Below are 23,619 nucleotides of genomic sequence, written 5' to 3'. Positions count from 1 at the left end.
CCCTTACGTCTTTGTGTTTATTCATATACTGACTACATAACTGTTTATTCCTCTACCTCTCTCCATTCCCCCTCCGTTTGCTGGTTCTGGGTAATGTAATGTTATTGGCGGTCTGGTGGAAAAGCCAGCTCTTGATTTGGAGTGTGAGGGAGAGGGTGACTTCAGCATGCAGGGTGATGGTGATGAAAATACCCTGATGAGGGACCTGGGCTTCCTTCCCACCAACACAACAGCACTTGTGAGACAAGTTTTGGTTCTCTGCCTCTCTGTACTTTAGTGTGCTTGTCATGTGGCGCTGACGGCTGTGATGACTGTTATTGATATAATTGTATTGAAGTCTAGCAGCCATCTGTTCTCTTCAGGGAGGGCGTCGCTCGGCAGTGAAGTGGTTACATGGAGCATATCGCAACTCACAGAAAAAACTTCCTTTTCACATTTTCCCAATGGCTGCTAATAAAATCCAGATGTTCCATGGAGCTCTGTTTCTTCCTCCCTCCCTCCCTCTCTCCTTCTCCTCCCTCCCTCCCTCTCTCCTTTTCCTCCTCCCTCCCTCTCTCCTTCTCTTCCCTCCTCCCTCTCTCCTTCTCCTCCCTCCCTCTCTCCTTCTCCTCCCTCCCTCCCTTTCTCCCCAGCCGCTAACCCAGAGCCATTCCTAAATAAAGGAAAGTATTTGTGACATTCTGCCGCGGCGGCCCGTGCCAAGAACAACTCCCCGGCCTGGCCCATCTGGAGTGTGTTAGGACGGCACTGGGCACTGGGCACCGGCCGAGACACAGAGACGAGTGTGCGGCCACTCTGGGGGATCACACAAACACACACACACACACACACACACACCAACAAGAACTAACTGGCCTGTTGTTTGGATCCGTCAACATCCTAATTTGAGCAGAAAATACGGCCTCTGCAGTTTGCACCAAGCTTCTACACATACTGGCAACACAAGCAAAATAAAGAAACGCTGGACTTCCAATCGTATCAGACAAGTCTACAGCTGTGTGCTCACAAGCAGCTAAGCCTTAATTCTCAGGTGGACTTGTTGCTGTGTTGTTTGTATTCTTGCTGCTGCTGTTCAATCAGACCCATTCAGCAGGGGAGCGCGCTCAGAGTGCGTGGAGCTGGCTGGCTGGCTAGAGGCTCCAGGCCCACTGTAAAAAGCTCACACCTGAACATCAATAACTGTCATCTCCGCCACCTGGGGACCGCCAGCGCCATGGGCACACAGCCGTCACCAGCACATCTGCCACCGCTGAGAGGGAGGGAGGACACAGAGCAGAACAGAGAAAAACACCAAAACATGGCGGATAGAGAGAGAAGAGAGAGTGGGGGGAAGATACAGGGATATATGGTACACTATAAAGACATAGAAAGAGAGAGAGATGAAGAGACGTGGAGATGAAAGGGTTGGGTAGAGGGAGGGAAAGCAAAAAATAAGACATGGAACAAGAGAGAGAGAGAGATGCAGGGAGGAGAGGGGGACTTATTTGGCCCAGTTCCTCAGAGCAGTTCTCTTCTTTTGCTCCTTCTCACAGAGGCAGCCTCAGCCTCTCTCTCTCTCTCGCTCTCCTGCCAGCTGAAAGCTCTGCCTCAGGGTGCAACAACATTTAATTTGAGCTTGAAAAACGTTTAAATTAAAGTAATTTCTCTCTTCCACCCTCTCTGGACAACAATGAGGTCACAGTTCGACAGGACTACATCAGACCTGGCCTGACGTGATGTCATTTCTCCCCAAATTGAGTTTTATACTTAATACCTTTGCAGAACAACTTTGAATAAAAGTGTTTATGTATATTATGATTAAGATTTATGACAATTTGATTAACGTTGGCAACTTTGGCCTATTTAACAGTAACGGTAATGGTCCCTGCTTTCCCCTAAACACCCATATTATTCCAATTATGGGGGAAAACCGTGCCAAAAATTACCCTCGATCGGAATCTGTTTATACTGTGCACTTACACAAACAAGCTCCCCTATCAAAACACCTGCAGCTTCACCGAACACCAATTAGCTCATCAGGCTTTTAATTACTCTGTTAATTGCATACAGGCAGCATGAAGGGCGGTTTGGGAATAGGGCGAGGAGCTCTCCCGAGGACCCGCCTTGACAATCCTGACAAAAACAAAGAAGTTCTTTGCCAATGACAACATTGACGCTTAGGCTGCTGTTAACAGCCTGGCTGCCTCATCATCATCGCCCATCAACCGTCTGCCACAGGGCTGTGTGACCTCACTTCCTGTACAGGACTCTAGCATTTCCTGCCTTTCTGACTAAGCCATACTGAGAGCGAGAGAGAGAGAGACAGAGACAGAGAGCGAGACAGAGAGAGAGAGAGAGACAGAGAGAGAGACAGAGAGAGAGACAGAGAGAGAGAGAGACAGAGAGAGAGACAGAGAGAGAGAGAGGCATGTAGTGAGAGTATGAGTCCATCTGCGAGCTGTACATCTGGACTAGTTCAGATTGGTCATGGGAAGAGGAAGGGGGAGCGAGCGTGGGAATATTCCTCACATAAGTGTGGGCATGTGGGCCAGAGTTAGAGAAGAGGTCCATACTGTACGGTGATCTGCTCTCTCTGTCATAGAGCACTAGCACAAACATCCTCTTATCTGTGCACAGATCTTCACACTCAGAGCGATGTCAGTGAGAGTACATGGGAAACGTTTGCATCAGATACAAATATATATTTATTATCCCTGGCCTTATTTACTTTGTTTGGCTGATCTGAATGATGCATTCAGATCACTCACATCACTCTCTCTCAGCTCCCACATGCCCCCCCCCCCTTTCTCAATCTCTGTGTTAGAGGCTCTAGAGGTTGCAGCAGGCAGCAGGAGAGTGTGTTTGGCTGAGGAGGCGTATCCAGGAAACAGTGGCAGGCCCGGACTTCCTGTGTGACAGGTGTGCGATGGGAACGGGGACGGATGGGGGTCTGACAGCTGCCGTCTCTGCTCTGCTCTCTGTGTGTTTCTCTCTCTGGCCAGCTCAGCCCCACGGCCAGCTGGAGCCCAGAGCTGCTGTGTTTGCTCTGCCTCTTACGTCATTACTGCTGCTCCTCGCTGATTTATGGCGCACAAACGGACTTAAACCTAACCCGCCTGACACACTCACCTCCTGACTGACCACACATGGCCTGTCCATCTCCGTCTAACACAGTGTGTGTTTATGTTTTTAGCGTTTTTGGATCCGTGGTTGTGTGAAGGCCTATTATCTTGTTCCTCTCTCTCATTCTGTGTTTGTGTACAGCAAGCACAAACAGCGAATTGACACCCGCACCTAAGATACCAAATCAACAACATCATGCTTTGCTGTTCTCACCTCCTCTCAGTTGGTAATGTGGCTAACTGGAATCATGTATTTCATTCAGTGTTAAACGGCTGTTCTGTCTGTCACCACTGACACCATCTCCATCCCTGTAATGGCTCCCCTAGTCTGAGACTCCCTGTCTCATACCACTTCATTTGCCCCAGGCACATCCACAACCACAATAGCTCATGACATTAGCGGGGAGGCAGGCACATAGTGGGTGATCTGTGTCTCTGCCATTCTCCATCCCCGCCACCCTATAGGTAGCAACCCACCAGTGAAGTGACTCCAATCAGGGGAGTCGTGACAAGTTAAACAGAAGCTTTGACAGCTTCTCCCCCGCAAATCTCCATTTAGCCCAAAGCCAGCAGCACTGGAAGCTCCTGAAATAAATACCAGTGTTTCTTCTGGGACCAGACTGACGGCTGGAAGCCACCGCTCAAACCAGGGCCTATTTTCTTTCCCCCAAAAAAAACTGTGAGAGAGAGCAGTCATATAGATGGCCCTATAATTGGCAGGGCAATAGTGTTTGCTAATCGGCTAATTAAAGTAACCTGCTGCCATTAACACAGTGGTTATATAGGCCTAGCCCCTTGCTCACCATCATGTATAGACAGAGAACCCCTACAGACATGCTTCTCCTGCCTGTGTTTCTTCTAGTCTACGGCAACTGCAGGGTTAACTCCTCTACGTCTGTCCAGGTTTCCCTCATCACTGTCTCCTCTACTCCTTCAGAACGCTGGCCTTCATATGTCTTCGTTTATCCCCCCGTCTCTCTTATCTTATAAATGTCTTCCTCGCTTCCACTCTCCCTTTGTTATTCTCTATTTTCCCCTTCTGCCCATCTGCCTCCTTCGTTCACTGGTATTACCACCTTGTTGTCTGTCCTCTCTCCGGATATTTCAGAGACTGCTGGAGAACTTTAACCCCCCTCCCCCTCCCCCTAAATCAAAGTCCCCCTGCAGGGATTCAGCCCTAAAGTTTCCCTGGGAAGATAGGCCCTCCTCAAAGCACTTTCGTTTTTTCAATAAAATCTCTCCCCTCTTTACACTTTTCATATTAAATCCCTGATCTGTGTGGGAACTTAAATGTCCTCCCAGTGAAGCTACAGTTTAGGAACAATACAGTACCTTACATCCTTAGTAGAGGATGTGAGGGTGTGAGTTAGGGAGGCTGGGCGAGAGATTACAGTCTGTATAAGTAACTGGGAACACAAAGGCACTCTGCTCAAACCCATTTGAAGAATGACGGAACCATCTGTGGCAAAGCTTCTGTTTCCACGAGATAACAGCTTTCTAATTTCACAAATATGTGGAGAGGCCATATCCCCCTGTTCGTTTGGCTTGCCTTCCTTCCCCAATCCTAGCCTGAGCCCACAGCCTCCATCAGCCCCCTTCCAGACGACTTTAAAGTCATTGTGGAGAGGAGTGTGTGTGAACACTTAATAACTTTAACTCCATCTCCAGTCAGCGTTCCTCTCTCTCTCTCTGTGATAAGGGGCTGGCTGAGGGCGAGGTGGAGAAAAGGGAGGAACTCATTATATCAGAGTGAGGAGCAGCGATATGAACTTCCCAGCCGTACGTTTGATTAAAAACTTGCTCAGTGCTACAGCAGATTATTCCAGCTTGTTTCCTGTGTCTGGCTCTAATCTGCATATCCTATGGGAAGTTGGGAAGAGGGAGGGAGGGAGGGAGGGAGGGAGGGAGGGAGGGAGGGAGGGAGGGAGGGAGGGAGGGAGGGGGAGGGAGGGAGGGAGGGAGGGAGGGAGGGAGGGAGGGAGGGAGGGAGGGAGGGAGGGAGGGAGGGCAACTGGTTAACATGAAGTGTCTCTCTCTCTGTCATGAGTGTTTTGGCTGTAGCTGCCGTCAGTTCACAGGCTCAATTCTCATAATGAAGTCAGTGTTTGTGATACAATGCATCTGCATTCACAGACTACACCTCTTGCTTATTCAATGCCACAAAAGAGAATATTGTGTCTGAGGTGCAAGGTTTAAATCAATGGGTTGTTAATGTTTTCTCTATTTTCCTAGTGTTGTTGAGTGCTAATTTCATAAAACAGAAAAGCTCAGGTCTCACACCCGAGATTAGCAAAACAATTAGAGTGCAATTTACTGTAAGCATTTATCCTGCAGAGACATGACAGGTTAAAAAAATATGTGTAAGATTAGATTTATATCTTCTCTCAAAGTAAAACAATTATTTGAAAATGTGTTATGGATCTTGTAATGCTACACTCCGTACCATGGGAAATAAGAGGCCACTTTTCTGTGTAATAATAACACAAATGCACAGAAGATCTTGTTTTCAGTGAAAGTACAGTATTATACAGTATATGTTTGTTCTGTAAGAAGTGAGAGTGTTTAGTAGTGTGTGTATCCGCGTGGGCGCTGTGTGTGTGTGTACATATGTGTGTGTGTGTGTGTGTCCATAGTGTGTGTATAGTGTGCGTGCATGTGGTTTAGCTGGGACATAGCTCTCAGCTCCCACACTGCGGTGCCAATGTGTTTCTCATTACTCCAGATGTTTGGGAGCTGGACGGCTCCTCTGCTCTCTGACATTCTCATTCTCCCCTGAGAGGCGACCATGTCACAGTAATGTCAAACACATGTGGAGCAGACTGGGGCTCCCAACGCCAAAGCCTTTCCCACTGTTTGGACGGATAAACAGGGAGGGAACCATAGCGATCGACCGCTGGTCTGCCTGCGCATGAACCCATCACTATGGGCTCGCTGGCACCCCAACAGGCAGCTTGGGTTCCTAAGGCTGGAGCCTGCCCCCTTCAATGGGCAATAAGAGATACCCACAGAGGCCCACAAACATGTCCCAGCATGCCTCCATGGGGTTTTGAAATATATTCCATCCACATTGCAGAACTATATGTACACTGTCATATAATACTAATGTGAGGTGATCAACATATATGTAAGCAATGGGCTTATCCATTGTCACTGTTACCAGAGAACAAGACTTCACTGTCAATCTAAGAACCCAGTGTTCTGAGACACGATCCTGTCCAAAACACTATCTCAGCCTCAATGTCTCGGTCTGCCCCTCTCTTCACACACACGCACGCGACACACACACACACGATACCTAAGATTATGGATTTCTCAGCTGCTGCAGTTTTCATCATGGCCAGACACTGCCAGATAAACAAAAGAAAAATGCATTTTACTACTTATTTAGCTCTTCCAAAGAAAGCATTTCTCTATTTGAGATGAATTTCCTCTCCCTGGGAATGTAACTGGCACTTGAATGCTCTCTTTGGCTGCTAATGTTCAAATCACGGGAGAGGACAGACCACTGTAGCTGTGTGTGAGATACCAGACAAATAAATCAACCCAGTTGGGTGCTCACACCCTGACAGCTCTGGCCTGTGTGTAGTCTCTTGCTGCATAGCTTCTCCTGGTGGTGCCCTGCTCATGTAATTGTACAATAGTATTAATGCATTATAGGAATTAGGTTCACAGGGTAATCTGCTGGCTGCTTACAGGTTGGGATTCCAGGACAGTGGAACATTCACTGTAAGTCCACTGTTGCACAAAACACACAGATGGCTTCCAAACCGCAGCCTCTGCGCACTGGGCAAATCAGCCCATGCAGAGTGGCTTGCTGTGCTTTTAGTTCACTTCTATACTCAGTGCCTTCCATATCTTATGCCGACCAATCTCCTACTTGCTTTTAGCATACACTATTGTCTCTTCTCTCTATAATAGGCTATTCAGAACTACATTATACTACACTTACATACACGCATATGAAATGCATTGTTTTTACACAGATGAGAATCTAGTCATCCTGTTGTCATGGTAGTGAGTGTTGCTATGGTGCGTTTGTGCACAGTACAGTACATGCCGTATTCAGGGATGATGGCTCTGGCAATTGTCGTTTGGCTTGTGTGTCCAGGTGTCTGTGTGTTCTGCTGACCAGCTGACCCTCTCTCCTCTCCTCTCCCCTCCACAAACACACACACACATACACACACTCTGCCGGCCGGCTGCGTGCTCCCGCCCACTGCCATCTGCTCCTCTCATTAATTAGAAGACGGCCAACTTCACCTGCACCGCCCGCACTCAAATTACAATAATTACCTCTCACATGCACACGCCCGCCACCCCGCCCCCCACCCCGCTGCCCACCACACTCCGGCTGCAGGTCACTGTGCTGTGACATTGTCACCTGGCGAACCAACCGGCACGGGGACCAGGCAACAGACACTATCACCTTCAACAAACAACATGGCCTACCCTGCCATGAGTGACCAATAAGGACGCTCTCCTGTGTAACTAAGTGAATGTCACAAATAATGTTTATTTCTATTTTTTATACAGTATAGAACATTATATTCCAGTTCACATGCTCGACTACGATCCTAGACTAGTATATAACCCCCTGGTCATAGCTTCAGTATGTTTCTGCTACCACTGTGGGCTGAGTTATGATGCCTCAAAGTGGGGCTCTTAGGGTCTATGACGACTGGTGTTTGTCAGGCAGCAGCCAGCGAGGTACACACTGCATGATCTGCGTCACCGCTTCTTTCCACAGAGGAGGCCGGTGAGACTCCATCACTGCACTATAACATCTCTCTATTGGCATGTGGCTTTGGCACAAGAGCACCTATCTCTAAAAAATAACTTTATTTTCCTGTGGTATTTTTCCGTCTGCACATTAAACGGGAGGGAGACATCCATACGAGTGTGGTAGTAGCAGAGATTGAATAAACTCCAGTGGGGTAATGAATGGTTTTCTTTAAGAGAGGTACTTCATGATGAAGTGGGGACATCTGCCTTTGGAGAAGAGTGGCGGGCGGTGAGGATGTTTGGTGGTAATGTGCGGTAATGCTGAACGGCTGTAGTGTGGTTTCACCTTTGGATCTCCCCATCTATTGTCTGACTATTACCAGCCCTTCAATTATTCAGCTGATCTTTACCACCAGGGCCAATTAAATAGTACATTCATGTGATGTCCTGCAGAGAAAATGTCCTCTGTTTTTTACCGATGCACTTAGAGAAGAGTGACTTTTGGCCAAGATGAGTCATCCACATAGTCATCTTTCTTTAAGTTATATTTATTAGTCTTTTATACAAAACATTAAGAACACCTGCTCTTTCCATGACATAAACTGACCAGGTGAATCCAGGTGAAAGCTATGATCCCTTATTGATGCCATTTGTTAAATCAGTGTAGATGAAGGGGTGGAGAGAATTGAGACATGGATGTTTGCCATTCAGAGGGTGAATGGGCAAGACAAAGGATTTGAGTACCTTTGAACGGGGTATGATAGTAGGTGCCAGGCGCACCGGTTTGTGTCAAGAACTGCAACGCTGTTGGGTTTTTCACGCTCAACAGTTTCCCGTGTGTATCAAGAATGGCCCACCACCCAAAGGACATCCAGACAACTTGACACAACTGTGGGAAGCATTGCAGTCAACATGGGCCAGCATCCCTGTGGAACGCTTTCGACACCTTGTGGAGTCCATGCCCCGAAGAACTGAGGGCAAAAGGAGGGGGTGCAACTCAATATTAGGAAGGTGTTCCTAATGTTTGGAATACTCAGTGTATATCTAGTTTAGAATGTATTATATTTCTATTTAGTTTGAGTTAAATAATATTGCTTCCAGCCCAATTCCTTTTGTCTTTCACTAGGCTAGAGCAATGTTGTTACTTTGTCTGTCTGGCAGCAATGCCAATAGGCTGTCTCATCGATGTACTCTTCTTCTACTCTCTGACGACCAATACAGTTCTGCTCATTCATTATCCTGGCTGGCACAGACACCAGCTCCATATTGCATTTTCTGGCCTTGAAACTGAGAGGCGCCGTTTTGTGAATTGAATATCTGGCAATTTACCCACTGTGGAGTCTGATCATCACACCTATGAGATGAGAGATAGGAGTAAGTGCATGGGCTGAGGGGGGTTCACGCGCGGGCAGCTATCTTTCACCTGTGCACCGCTAAAGGGGAGAAGAGAGGTGAGAGAAGCCTTTCAATTCCAGGCCACCTATTCCAGAAGTTCACACCATGGGAGATTATCGGTTATTCCAGGTTATGAGCACATGTTAGCCTATCTATAAACGGTTTGGCCCATTCAGTTTGTGTGCAATATATAATCTACTGTGCATCTGTAACACATGATAATGTAGTATAAATATATATCATTAAATAATATATCACAGCCCATGAGATGTAGGTTATTTACTGCCCCTTACACTGATTTGTGACAACAGGGCAGGGCCTGGTCCAAATACTTTGAACATGCATCCCTCCTTCCTTCAATCACGTATCACTCAAGGAAGGCGGCCACAAGATATCAAAACAAAACCAAAGCCTCTAGATGTAGGCCTTCGTTCCAAACGCATTACTACTTTCAGTCAGTACTTTGATGTGGGAGTTGTGGTGAGGTACTGGTACCACCACAGGAAGAAGACACGACAGGTGAGAGTACAAAGCCCTAAAAACCACAACCCGACCCAACAACTATCTCATTGCGCCTCCATGTTCCATCACACAAGGAGCTTCGCGTGCTCTCATCTCCACCAGCAGAGACGCCACATAATGTTCGGTTAGTTTAATTAATGTAGGCCTACTATCTCTAGGAGGACGAATGTATCTAAAGACCACCTGTATCCAGAGGAAGGCAGACGCGTTATGGCCCCACAATTGCTATAAACAAACATATTGCTAGAAAAAGTGCTAAAACACATAGCCTATATTTATATCGACGTATATTATAGGCCTATAAAAAGTTTTCTTATCAAGGGTTTGATATGCCTTATTGAAGTTAAAATGCTTTCAATTTGGCTGATACATTGTTGCCTCTCATCACAAATTCTACATCAGCACAATTTTTTTTAGCCTATAATTTTTTGTTTTTCCAAATAAGAGAACCATCATCCAATAGGGCTGTTTCTGTGTCAAAATTAAAACCATTAATATGGAAACATATTCATTCAATGCCATCAATGGGGAAGCACTGAAACTATACTGAACACTAATGTTTACTGTTTAATAACATGAATGAAAGTTCCTGTAAAAATAGCTGACAATGCTGAAAACTTGAAACAGCGAAAGTAGGGGTCAACAGCTTTATGCAAAAAAAAGTCAAGAAAAACGGTATAATAACACATAATTTCTAATCGATAAGGGAATTGTATTATTGCCCTTCAAAATCCAACTTTTGACATGTTATTTAACATAATAAAGGAACAGTATTGGTTATAATTAAAGATCTGCATAATAATATATGCAGTTATATTAACATCAGGGAAATGTAAAATCACGCCTTTCCTATGCTATGCTACCAAGCTAAATAGTGATTATCACCCAACCTCATCATCTAGCCTCGCCTATAGTTCATAAAATAGGTGTAAAAATTCAGTTTCCAAGCGTACAAAATAGGCTACAAAATAAAATGCAATTTGTGCTTTATGCCAGAAGCAACCGTGTCCAAACGTCTCTCTCGCATCAAACAAGCACACAATCAGTAGGCTATAATTTATCATTTGCAATAAACATGTAGCATAATAATATGACTTACTTTGTGAAGGTCGGGTTCAGGCTGAGGTAATTGCAGCGAAGATAATCCACACCAAAGAATGACGATTATAACGCCCCGATCCTCATTATTTGGAAGAAAGGATAAAGCCTTCCGAGATATTGAACACCATTCATTAAGGTGTTATTCCTTCTCTTTGATAATGAAAGATATTGAGAGAAAAAAATTATCAAGTCGACACTTTTACAGTCAAACAAAAAATATATTGGTTTCCTTTGGATTCAAAGCCGTGTTGTTGACTTTTCGGTTCAATAAATTATGAGGTAATTCACTTCTTAGATATAAATTGAAAACTATTTCGCAAAGCTAGATAGAGCGATCCTTTAGTACATAGAAGTCTTTGGTTTACTGTCCGTTTTCGATGGTAAAAACCAACAGTTTATCTGGATTTTGAGAAAAAAAATCACAACTTCTCTCCGTTATCTAAATATGAGCTGTTTCTTTAGATCTCATTTTCTGTTAGCAAGGATAGGCTAATACAGTAAAGAAACCACACAGACAGTTGATTTAGCTATGTATTAACAGTTGTGCTCATCGTAGGCAAACAATATTTTGTATAATCTTAAAATTGTCAGAGAAAATAGGCTACTTCACAAATCCTTGTCCGATGCGCGCGGTGGGCTACATCCAATGTAAAAATATGAAATTCATTTGGGCATGGATCCTCTTGTTCCAAATGCTACTCCTCGGTAGACGATTTTGAAACCGTTGTTTGGCACACAATCGTCCACATTAGTTTTCAATTTCAAGTCTTTATACATCCATAAAATTAGTCTCCCTTTGTTTGATAATGTCAAAGCTGAATGAATCACTCGATTTTGCTCAGTAAGACACCACGCTTCTCAGACGGTCATTGCCAACCGATCCAACTGTTCAGGCATCGAGGACCGCTCATTCCACTGAAACAATTGGCTTGAGATGCTGTTGTCAACTCCAGTCAGTAAAAAGCATTCATCATATTTCGAGCGCCTAAATGGTTATCTTTGTTTTCGCTCATTTCGTGTTTTGGTTCATTTTGTAGTTTTCGATTATTTTGAGCTCGCGGGTCTAGTGTGTAGTCTTGCGATTCTCTCTATCCCTCTGTAGCCTTCTGTCTGCGTTTAAATCACCATCTGGAGCAGGATGCATACGGAGCTCCTAACCTCTCTCTCTCTCTCTCTCTCTCTCTCTCTCTCTCTCTCCCTCTCTTTCTCTCTCCTCAGACCTACGAGTTGACAGCCTCCTTGCTGCTCGATTCTGCAATAGCATTGACAATTGACAGCACGCGTCTAATCTCCATATTGTCAATTTTTTTCTTGCATAATAAAACTCATGAAACTATGACCTCACGCACGCACGATCGCACGCCAACACACACACACACACACACACACACACTGTGCACAAATATAGGCTATTGATTTATACTTCAAAGAAGTACAGAAGTTTACATTATGTTCTTTTGTAAATTCTAGAAATACAATGTATTCCCCACGTGAGGTTTTTACTTCAGCCCTATTGGATTTATTAACTCTATTCACTGTCATAGGCCTATTTTATGTGCAAAGAAACAACGAATATTTGTAGCCTAGTGTTAAGTTAGCCTAATTCCATACTTCTGTTTAGGATATATAGCCTACATCAAATGGTCAGAGGAAGTGTAAATACGGGCGCCTACAGTAGGCTATAATACCCGGTATGCATTCTATATTGTCTGACATTTTCCCCATAGAGAATCATTTCCCCATGTCTACCCATGGGGGCCGCTGTTTCCTCACATCAGCAGATAGCAGCTCTAAAACCACCTCACTCGTCGCCTAGGCAATCTCCCCATGCAATGCCCTCAACATCATCTTATAATTTCTACCAAAGGCCACCCAATTAACTGATCGTTCAGACCCTTGACAATCAATGGACACTTTCCTCTTACTTCTCAATAGGCAATGGTAGAAAATAAATACAAGATTTCTGCTTTAGCCTATGGAGGCCTAAAAATGGTGTGCAGTAGCTATCACTAAAGGTGATTTTGTCTGAAAGGTGTCTGTAAACATAATCTAGTCAGGTTGGATTTGCACCTCCAGAATCTGCAGCCCAACACCATACTGCCACTGTTGTACCGTCATTCCATCCTACATCCTCGTAGTGTGTGTGTTTTGAACTTGTGTGTGTGTGCTTGAGTGAATGCTGTATCTTTTGTAACGGGTAGGTGGTATGCCTACCTGCGTAAATATGATGGCTTGCGTTTACCACAAATTCCAATGCCTAGTTTTCTAAGTTTGCCGTCTAGGCCTATTTTCATTAGCACACTAGCCTATCCTAATTCTAGCTCCCAGACAGCGGGAATTTGAAAAACTCTAAAAGTAAATGGTGCTCATTTATTGATGCATTGAATCGTTGCGCGCCATAGTTGAACAACTTTGTGCTAAAACGATGACATCATATCTGCCATGTTCATCTGGTTTCACTAGCTGAGAACTCTACACCTGTGTGCCCTTTACACTTTGTTGCAGACATGGAGGAAGAGGGGTAGCCTACTGAAGACAAAACAAACACTCTCCTCCTCACCTCTACTATGTCTATAGAACAAACAAAGTCAATCAAGAGTACACAGAGACAGCTGCTCTCCAGTGTGTCCTGTCTCACCAGCCTGTCAGGTGTCCTCTCAGATACAGGTAAGGGGAACTGTCTAAAGGGGATGAGTTGTTTCTGTGTATAACTGACCATTTCGGATGTCGAACAGGTTATACAGTTGGAGGTAATCCATCACAATGATAATTGATATGATTGGCCACAGACCCATTACATTTTAGTCATTTAGCAGACGCTCTTATCCAGAGCGACTTACAGTTAGTGAGTGCATATATTTTTCATACTGGCCCCTGTGGGAAACGAACCCACAACCCTGGCGTTGCAAGCACCATGCGCTACCAACTGAGCTACAGTAGGACCAGTAGGAACAGGGATCTCGATCCGCCATTATAACCGAGCATAAGGGACTGGAGTGAGTGTGTTGTGGCCTAAAATGATTGCTTTCAGTTGGGGGGAGAACTGATAAGGTATATTGTACAGTACTTGCCATTGCAAAAAAATTTATCTTCATGACAGCTTCTCTGATTCTCTACCATATCAAAGCCTGATCCATCCAGAGAGCAGCCTTAAGATGAATCAGAGATCCTTCAGCTCTGTCTGTCTCACTCAGTGAGTTGGAAACATATTCAGGCCAGGTCTACTAAAATATATAGGATTTCTCGAGAAAGAGAGAGAGCTAGTTGTGTGTTGAATATACACCAATCCATGCATTTCTGAAGAGAAACACTTTTTCAATATTTACCTTGGCTGTTTTAATAATTCAGCCACCAACACTATAACTGGCTACTGTGCTGCATTGGGCTTTGAATGGTGGGAGAATTAAACACACACACCCAGACACGCGTACACACCCTCACACACTGCCCAATGCAAGTAACCCATCAGAGTCCTATCAGGGGATTCCATGTGGCATCCTGGGATTTGGGTTGTCAGAGAGATGGATTGTGGATCGTCCCAGTACTTGATGGAGTGTTTATAGCCCCTCTCCCTGTCCTGCTGTGGAGTTACAGCCTTACCTGTCCTGGCTCTGCAGGTCCATCTGAGGGCCACACACACTGTGTGTGTGTGTGTGTGTGTGCGTGTGTACAACTGAACGTAAAGGTATGTTTTAGATTTAATTGAATATCCTTACGTTTTATGTTTACCTGGGTCCTTTTGTTTCATTAGAGGCAATAATATAGGATGTTGGAGAGGTGATGGGTGGGTAGGGGGGACCATGAGTGACAGTGTGTGGGGCATGGGGTGAAGCCAAAAAGGATTCCTGTCACCATGATAGCATTATGATTGACGGCGTGCTATTCTCCTCTGGGAATACGGGCAGACGGCTTGTCAGCTCCCCAAATGACAGCCCCTCATTCTTTTCTTAATTTTGTCTTTTGTTGGGTGATGTGTTGGATGGGATGACCCTCCATGTGGCGCATCTGATAACTCATCCCCACAACAGAATCACAAGGTGGGAACTATATTTATCTCCCTCAATGAACTGAACTCCCTCCTTTCCTGACACTCGTCCTCAGAACCTGACTTCCCTTTGATGGCATTAATGAACACAAATGGCCCGGCTTTGTCTGTTCTCTTTCTCTCTCCTCTTTCTCCCTCTCTTTCTTTTGTTCTCTCCACCTCGTTGCATTGCCTGTATCTGATGGTGGTGGAGGACTGGTCTGAGATGCGCAGGGTAGATTGAGGGGCTGATCATTGTGTAGGTATGGTAATGATGGTCTCTGTGACAGACTGGGGACATGGGGCAGCGGAGGCTCTGCAGGGAGAGAATTCACAGAGGTCTGGACTGGAGCATTTCCTCCACTCACACATTGTAAATCCTTTCGTATAGCTCCAGTCACAGCCTGGCTGGCGTGTTGAAAAGAGATAAGGCCACTGTGCCTCCCGCCTGAAAGGAATGCAGCTCCATTGTGCTCTGCTGCTTGGATTCACATTCAGTGGACGCTGTTATTGAGTTGCCATTAAAGGCAGCAATGTAAAAGTAAGTTATTTTGGGGAGAAGCGGTTAAAAGAAAATAGTCTCTTTCTCTCTAAATGAAAAACGTAACATGCTCAGGATTATACAGTGTGTTTGTTACTAGGCTTTCTGATTTAACCCATTGCACCGGTGTGGCAATGTGAAAGTGAAATCAAATCAAATCAAATTGTATAGGTCATATACACATATTTGCAGGTGTAGCGAAAGCTTTTCGCAATAGAAATATTCACATCGTTGTTTTTGACACTCACATTGAAGTTTGATATTTTGAGATGATATGACCGTGGAAGCTGTGTGTTATCTGACAGCTTTTATATCAGCGTCATGAACATCTTAAAGTCATCTTTAAAGTCATCAGATGATGCCTGAGAATATAAAACACACGATGTGAGAGACAGACAGAGAGCTCCTCTGCTGTAATGTAGCATGGCGCAACGGATCATTGCTCCATCTACTCAAGCACACATTTGATGCTGGTTTTACAAATTGCATCCATAGACCCTCTGACATTCTATTTGCAATCGTGCAGTAAAGTGGCCGTTCAATCCATCGAAGCATGATGGGAATTTTAACTCAAAATGACGCTCTCTTCAGTATTCTCCTACATTATGTTTAATTCATAGCAGGGCCAGAGGACACACAGAAAGAGGTGACCCTGAGGTCAGTGGTGGCTGGTGACCAGCCCTGCTATAGGATCAGGAAATAGCACCTCGTTAAAGTGAAGTGTTTACTAAAGAGCAGGATGCAGGAACAGGAGTGGGCAACCGTGGAAAGTTCTCAATTTACCCTGTTTTCTGTTTGCACCTGAATACATCCGCATGTATTCAGGCAAGCAATTGTGTCCACATTGGCATGCAAGAGAGAGAGAGGAAGAATGTGTGTGTGCAGACAGTTGGTAGTGCTGGGACTGAAGATAGCAAGGAGAGGGGCATGATGCACTGTATCAAGTTGTGAACATCTGTTCCTCACAGAAACCGCAAAGCTGGTGCAGAGGAAATAGAGAGGAGAACTGCTCTCTCTATCTCCTGTCTCTCTCTACCCTCCCCCTTCTCCCCCTCCCTCTCCTCTCTCTCTCTCTCTCTCTCTCTCTCACATTCTCTCGCTCCTTCTATTTCTCGCTTTCTCATGATGATATCCGTCACAGACTCATCCCCCATCATCCTTGTTTTATTCCTATCTCTGTTAATGTAATACAATCCAGTTGTGTAATGGAGGATGATAAGGTTGTTGATAGAGACAGAGAGGTAGAGGAGAATATATGTCAACCTTGGAGCCAGATGTCCTCAACACATGAGTAGCCATTGAAGCGAGTTCACTGTAAATACATGAATGTCTCTCATGCACATTAAGCATATGACTTTCTCTAGCCATGGATGATTAGGAAGAGCTGAGCTTTTATGAAACCTATGATAGGAATAATCCAAAGCTTCGTTGTGATTTCATTCCACCTTTTCCCTCAAAGTCTCTGTCTAGATTCAGTCTACCCCTCCATCCTCCCTCTCTCCCTCCCTCTACCCCCTCCCCCCTCTCTTCCCCTGTCCTCCCCCTCTCTCTGGCCCTGCTGTGAGGGTGTGCTGGTGTTGGCGGGTGGCAGTTCCTCATTGTGGTGTGCTGTGTGCTGAATGCGCGGTGATAAGACACAGGGAGAGGAGCCAGCGCGCCGACATATCCCTGCCACTGCGGTTATCAGCCGGCGCAGCTGTGCCTGAGCCCTGCGACATCTGCTCCCTCACAGGAAGCCTGCACCGCGTCTCATAACGCCTCACACACACACACACACACACACACACATAGAAAATATCACAAGACCATTACCATTATGATGCCTGAATGGTACCCCCCCCAAACAGGTAAACTACCTGATCAGACAAAAAGTGTTGTTTATAAGGACATTGGTTCCTCCCTTGAACATGAGGCAAGCCTGACGGATGGGGCCAGCGTTTACCTCAGTTCTGCTGGGTTTTTATCAGAGAATTACAGGGGATGCTTATGACTAAGCCTAATTATAAAGTGCTTATCACTGAAATGTTCACAAAGCTCATTACTGCCAAGAAATGGAAGCTGCCGCAGGTAATTCACTATGTTGGGTATTAGTCCTCCTCTAAGACGGCACCCCTTTTGAATATTTCGAGTCTATAAAGTACAGCTTTAATGTCTGATGCTTTTAATGCATTTCTCAGCTACTGGCCTCACTGATTTGTGAAGTTTTTACCTAAAGGCACTACACCAGTTTTAACACTACTTTAAGAATCAATTACCAGATTTTAATTTACATTGTTGACAGCGTGTGCTTGAAAACAGTCAAGCGATCCTGTCCTCTCAGTGTTGAAAGAATGGATTTGAGAAAGGAAGAAAGTATGAGATTAAGATAACAAGGACTCTCCCATTTCCTGAATGTTACACCATATTTTTCCCTTAGCCAGTGATGCTGTTGAGTGTGCTAGTCTGACAGCTAGAAGCTAGCAGACAGGAGCGGGATGGGGAAGTGAGGGGAGGGGACCCCACTAACCTCACTAACAGGCCTGATGGGGTCAGTAGTGTCTCTCAGGGTCCTGACCTGGGCTTGACAATGAATGAGCCTCACTCAGCATCTCCAACCCCCCCCATAGCCCCTCAGAAACACAATAAAGGGAAGTGTGCCCCTCCAGCTGCCAGGGGAAGCACAGAGAGATGTCCCCATCCTCAGGTCCCCACCAGCCTGAACCCCTTTCCCTCCCAGTCCACTTGGACACATGTGCCTTCTAATGTCTTTACAGTGTAGGTTTTAACAGCAAACTATGCTTTCAGTAAATGAGAACAAGTTGGTGTCTGTTTTGACCTTGAAAATCTAGTGACAATTTGTAATATGTTTCACCATAGTTACAGGAGCTACAGTAGGAAGCTAATTTCCATGTCTTGTCTGGAGCATGTGGTGCTAACTCAACACAATCTGATTACACATCAATCACTCCAACTTAATGAGAAGAAATGACAGCAGGAGTTTCTCCACAATCACTCGTCACCGTAGCGCGCTGCCAACAGAGGCACAGCCTGTAGTATAACACAGAAAAGGATCACCACCTACCTTGGTTGGCTGTACGGTGGCTCCTGGTTGCCAGGTTGGGGTTGCCAGATTCCAGCCTGTGAGGGTTCCGTCTGTACAGCGTCCCCCTGTGACTGGTCAGCATCACCGTGGGAACCCTAGGAGTAGCGGTCAGATTGACCGAGGTGGATGCTGAGGTTGAGGCTCTCCGTGGGTCAGACGTCCTCTGCCGCTGCAGGTGGTCCTCAGCAGCCATGGTCTGCACCCCCCACAGCAGTAATCCACAACGTTATCCTCTCCTCTGTGTGTTTTTAAAACTGCCGACTGGTCAGGAGACACACTAAACCACACAAGTTGTTAGGTCTATCTTTCTTTCTTTCTGTGGTCAGTGTGTAGACCGGAGGGTTGTTGTCCTTTCTCCTGTGTGCTCAGGGTGCTGACCGACTGACTGACTGACCGACCGACTGACTGACTCATCCAGGCCTGGGGAGATCACAGAGGGATTCCTCTGGCTCTCATGATTAGAACATGAGCCCAGCACAGCCAGCGCACATGGCTGCCAGACAGAGAAAAAAAATTATTATTCTACCTCCCGCTCTAACAAGACTTTCTTCAAAGTTCCCCTTCCTTTTTACGTTATGCAGCTAACACAGTCTTCAAATGACTCTTCCTTTACCTCATACTTTCTTCTCGTCCACGACACGTGACTTCAGATGGATCGTGGCGCCACCAGTTGTTACATAGACTTGTGTAATTATCTGTGTCCGATGCTCTTTCTCTCCACCCAGTAGTCTCTCTCTCTCCTTCTCTTTCTTCGACTCACTCAACAGGAGTGTGTGAGGTAACAGTGTGTGTGTGAGTGGCAGGGGGAGGTCAGCTAGCCTCGACGCTCCTCGTTTCCTCCTAGTTCCGGCTAAGGGGCAGTGCACTGGCCTGAACCCTCCTCTAGTCCACACAGTGAAAGCAGAGCAGTGGCGCCCGTGTGAGCCGGGACTGTGTGCAACTATAACAGTGTGTGTCTGTGTGTGTGTGTGTCCTGTCCCCGCCGTGTGAAAGGGGTGGTTCCCCAGGGGAAGGTAAACAGTGCTGCTGGGTTGTGATAGCGGTAGACACCAGGCCTCGGCCTCCGTTGGGGCTTCCTTTGGCAGGAACCAGCTGTGTCTGTGGCCGGGCTGGGCAGCGCTGTCTTCCCTTTCCCTCCGGACACAGACAGGGCTCCTCCTGTTCCTAACACTTCCTCCCTACACCCTTCACCCTTCACTCCACCTCTCCTTCCCTCCGCCCAGCCAGCCCTACCCACAACACCACCCGCCCCAACTCTGCACTCTATGGATAGCTCTACCCCCCTGACACTGGCCTTAGGGGGGTTTGTTCACCCCCTGGTTAGATACTGAGGGTCCTCACTCACTGTGGTTCAGTCTGTCCAGACGCCATGTGTCCCCCTGCCCTGGCCTCTCTGCTCTGGTGTCCCAGTGGCGTGTGTTTGTGTGTGTGTGTATGTATGTGTGTGTATGTGCGCGCGAGCTCCAGCAGGGCCGAGTGAGGTCAAATCAGTAACAGGGGTTCCTCTGTGAAACGGCAGTGAGGGTACAGCTGGGAGCCCTCTGACCCCCAGCACAGAGCAGAGCACGGGGTGTGGTGTGGTGTGGTGTAGCTGGGACAGAAGTGAGAGGGGATGTGAGCACACAGATGTGCCGTCCATCTGTCAGAGTGAAACCAGCACACAGATGGTGGACAGCAGAGTGGATGTGAGAGTAACGGGTGTGTGGGGTGGAGGGCAGTGTTCACTCATGTGACACATTTGGGACTTTGGAAACAATGAAATTATAGATTGACAGTCAGTTGGTTTCATTTCCTTTCTGTATTCTAGGTGCTTTCTATGTTAGATGAGCCTTTCCTGCTTCAACTGTGCACTAAGATTGAAGATTATTTTTGGTAAAAATACAGCATCAAAAATAATTTCTTAGTATATTCAAGCTTCTCCCAATGACATCATCCAATCTGATGGAATCTGCTTCCATGTAATATTCAGTGGAATTAATACATGTACCGAAGTTGGAATTTTCATGTTTATATGTACTGTATGTATGCGTGTCCAGCATTTCTCCCTCCTCAACCTCTCATCATGCTGACCATCTCCACGGCTACATGTGATGATCAAAGAAGATCACTGAGTAATAGCATGTTCTCAAATCAAACCCTGGGATTGCCTGCTGAGAAGGAGAAGATGGCCCCATTCGATTAGTGTGTATGTGTATGTGGATGCTTGTACTCCTGTGTGTGTGTGTGTGTGTGTGTGTGTGTGTGTGTGTGTGTGTGTGTGTGTGTGTGTGTGCTCCTGTGTGTTAGGCTGCGGAGGCCCCTGCCTGCCTCCCCTACTCTCAGATGTTGGCAGGTATAAAATGAGTTTTTTTGGGGGGGGAGTGAGATAATGATTCCCACATAATCACTTTAGCCCAGCTCTGGCCCTGGCAGGTGCTATCGTGACCCAGCGGTGCTTTCTCTTCACAGATAAGGTCATGGGACTGGGGAGGGGGACCGGAGTGAAGAGAGGGTGGAACGCTGCATGGAGTGTTGGGCGAGCGGCTAGTCTGGCCTTATCTTCCCCAGCGGCTGCTGCTCGCAGCTCACAGGCCAGACTAGCCGTGTCAGAGAGATCCTTCTATCAGCGACATGCAGGCCCCTCTCCCCAAATTAAAACACAGCAGGAGGACGGACAAGGCCCTAATTATCACTTTACCCATGAATCATCAGAAGGGGAAAAGTAGAACTTTTGATAAAAAATCTATCTGGTGGAAAGTCATCAACTATACCAGCCTTATTTCAGAGGAAAGATTCTCTCTTTCTATTTTTGTTTACATTTCCCTTCTCATTTTCTGAAACTGGAGTTATGGTCTCATCTCTGGTAATGCATGCTCATCCTCAAAAATGTGGCCTGTCGCTTTAAAAACAGGCAGAGGGGAGACTAGAGGAACTTTGCACCTTTTGCATCGTGAGAAAGTCTAACAAGCCTCATGACTGCTGGGACAGAGCAAGAGAGAGAGAGGGAAGCAGCCATATGGTGGAAAGTCCTCCTGCCAGACACCTGACCACTTCAGAGTGGATGAACTGCTCACCTTTACCAAGTCCTTCCTTGGGCTTTTCCTGCCACAGGTACACACTGTATGGAACACTGGCTGGCTGGGGACTCTGGGAACACTGACTCTGTTTCTGTACTACGTCACTTTGTTTGTTTTTAGGTGTTCATATCTGTTGGTGAAAGGTTAGGGATTCCCTAGCTTTTTTTCAGGTCCGTAGAATGTAAACATACAACAAAACACATATTTTTCTCTACTTTACATTCTCTGTAGGTTTGACAGATGGTACATGTTAGTTCTTGTCAGTTAATTGTCAGCTTGGAGGTATGATTCCACTATGATGGCCTATCTTTCTGTCGTGTACAGTATGGGAGGACATTGTGAGTGTGTTTGTTGAGGACACAGAGAGCTATAGAAGAGGATTTCCCTGGGCTTATAGCCTTGGCATTGTATATACAGTAGTCTATGGACATCTCCTAAATAGCCCCCCGAAATATGGCAGCTGAGGCTCCTCCATCCTCTCTGTGGTGTGTTTATGTGCACCTGCTTGGCACAGACAGCCCCAGAAACCTCCGGATCTTAACCGAACTCTATAAGTTAAACCGTCCCCATCTGTCACAGCGCAGCCCCACACAGATGCATGCTGAGTTTTTTTTTTTACAGTAGACTTGGCGCACATTCAAGAACTGTCAAAGCGCACCTGCTAAATTAAGCGCGTTCTCATACACACATACCCACTCACCACACAAGCACATGCAGCCACTGATGTATATTTGCAGAGAATGTTATAGTGACCATGTTATTATATGCAAACATACCGTAAATGTTAACATGTTATAGATAACAGATGTTTATCCCATATACTATTTTCTGAGTGACAATTTTCATCAAAAAGCAGCATTTCAAGACAAATAGCAGTTAGACTGTGATATTGGCATTTACTTGTTCTAGCATACTGTACACTCTTAGAAAAAAAGGTTCCAAAAGGGTTCTTCTGCTGTCCCCAAAGGAGAACCCTTTTTGGTTCCAGGTAAAACCCTTTTTGGTTCCAGGTAGAACCATTTTGTGTTACCCTCTGTGGAAAGGGTTCTACATGGAACCCAAAACAGTTCTACTTGGAACCAAAAGGGTTCTACCTGGAACCAAAAAGGGTTTTTACCTGGAACCAAAAAGGGTTTTAGGTTCTAGATAGCGCCTTTTTTTCAAAGAGTGTAATGTGCAGAAGAAGCATTTCTATTTCAATGTTCAGTGTTTTATTTTGCTCATTAGGTCTGTTTACCATAAACCAAGTGCCCCAGTTGGCAAACAACTTCATAGTGTTGCTTTTATAGACAACCTGACATCTAACAAGCAGTGGGAGTAAAACCAAAACTACCACAGGTGTAGTCTCCTATAGTTCTCCCCACTCCTCCCTCCTTTCTCCTCCTTTCTCCCCCTTCTCCCTCAATCCCTGTCTCTCTCCCCATCTCTCTCCCTCTCCCCCCTCCCTCCCCCTCTCCCTCCCTCACATGGCTCATGGCATGCACAGCCGCTGAGCTGCTCTAAATAGGTGCCACCCTGAATAGGAGACAGATGGAAACCAAGGTTCCCCGCTGAGCGGTTCCCCTGCAGCTGTGCTGTGTTCCCAATGCCAGGGAGTGATGACAGCCCACCAAGGGGCACAGAGACACACGGAGACACACATCCTGAGTGCCATCACGCTCACTCACAATGCAAGGACCGACTGGCAGGGAGGGAGGAGGTAGGTTAACCCCTCACATGATCCCCTAACGACACCCTACAGGGATACAGAGGCTTGGGTCGGGAGAGAGAACATTTTGACTACGGCACCACAACAAATTTCCCCCAAAACCATGTATAGCACCCTACCTGTGAAACAAATGAAACACTTTGTGTAAGCGCAACATGAAAATGAAACATGGATACATATATTTACACACAAATTGTCACATTCATTTCCTGATATATTTTGGATCTTTGGGTATCTGGGCTTGGTTGTCATGACATGACCCGACGCTTGAAATACTTACTTTTTATCATTTTTTCTCACATTGCTGTCATTAACAGAGAATCTGTCTGTCTGCAGGATATAAGCCTACGTTAGTCCTCAGATGTGC

General features: G+C 45.9%; 1 protein-coding gene across 9 annotated transcripts in view; it reads right to left on the bottom strand.

Moving 5' to 3' along the window:
- cbfa2t3 (CBFA2/RUNX1 partner transcriptional co-repressor 3) overlaps positions 1 to 19,402 on the bottom strand; it is a 48,986-nt gene extending 29,584 nt beyond the window's left edge. For 2 of the 9 annotated variants that reach the window (XM_045225222.1, XM_045225229.1), the window contains exon 1: positions 18,468 to 19,397. In XM_045225222.1, the coding sequence (XP_045081157.1) occupies positions 18,468 to 18,681 (214 nt within the window). In that variant the 5' untranslated portion in view covers positions 18,682 to 19,397. Of the gene's footprint in view, positions 1 to 6,396; positions 6,416 to 10,839; positions 12,037 to 18,467 lie in introns of those variants that run through there. The other 7 variants (XM_045225221.1, XM_045225226.1, XM_045225223.1 and 4 more) reach the window with 7 other exon arrangements.
- Positions 19,403 to 23,619: the final 4,217 nt, after the last annotated feature.

Source organism: Coregonus clupeaformis, chromosome 15 (genome assembly GCF_020615455.1).
Source record: "Coregonus clupeaformis isolate EN_2021a chromosome 15, ASM2061545v1, whole genome shotgun sequence".
Taxonomy (NCBI): domain Eukaryota; kingdom Metazoa; phylum Chordata; class Actinopteri; order Salmoniformes; family Salmonidae; genus Coregonus; species Coregonus clupeaformis.
The sequence above is the reverse complement of the archived record's forward strand: the minus strand, read 5'-3'. Positions and strand labels throughout refer to the sequence as shown.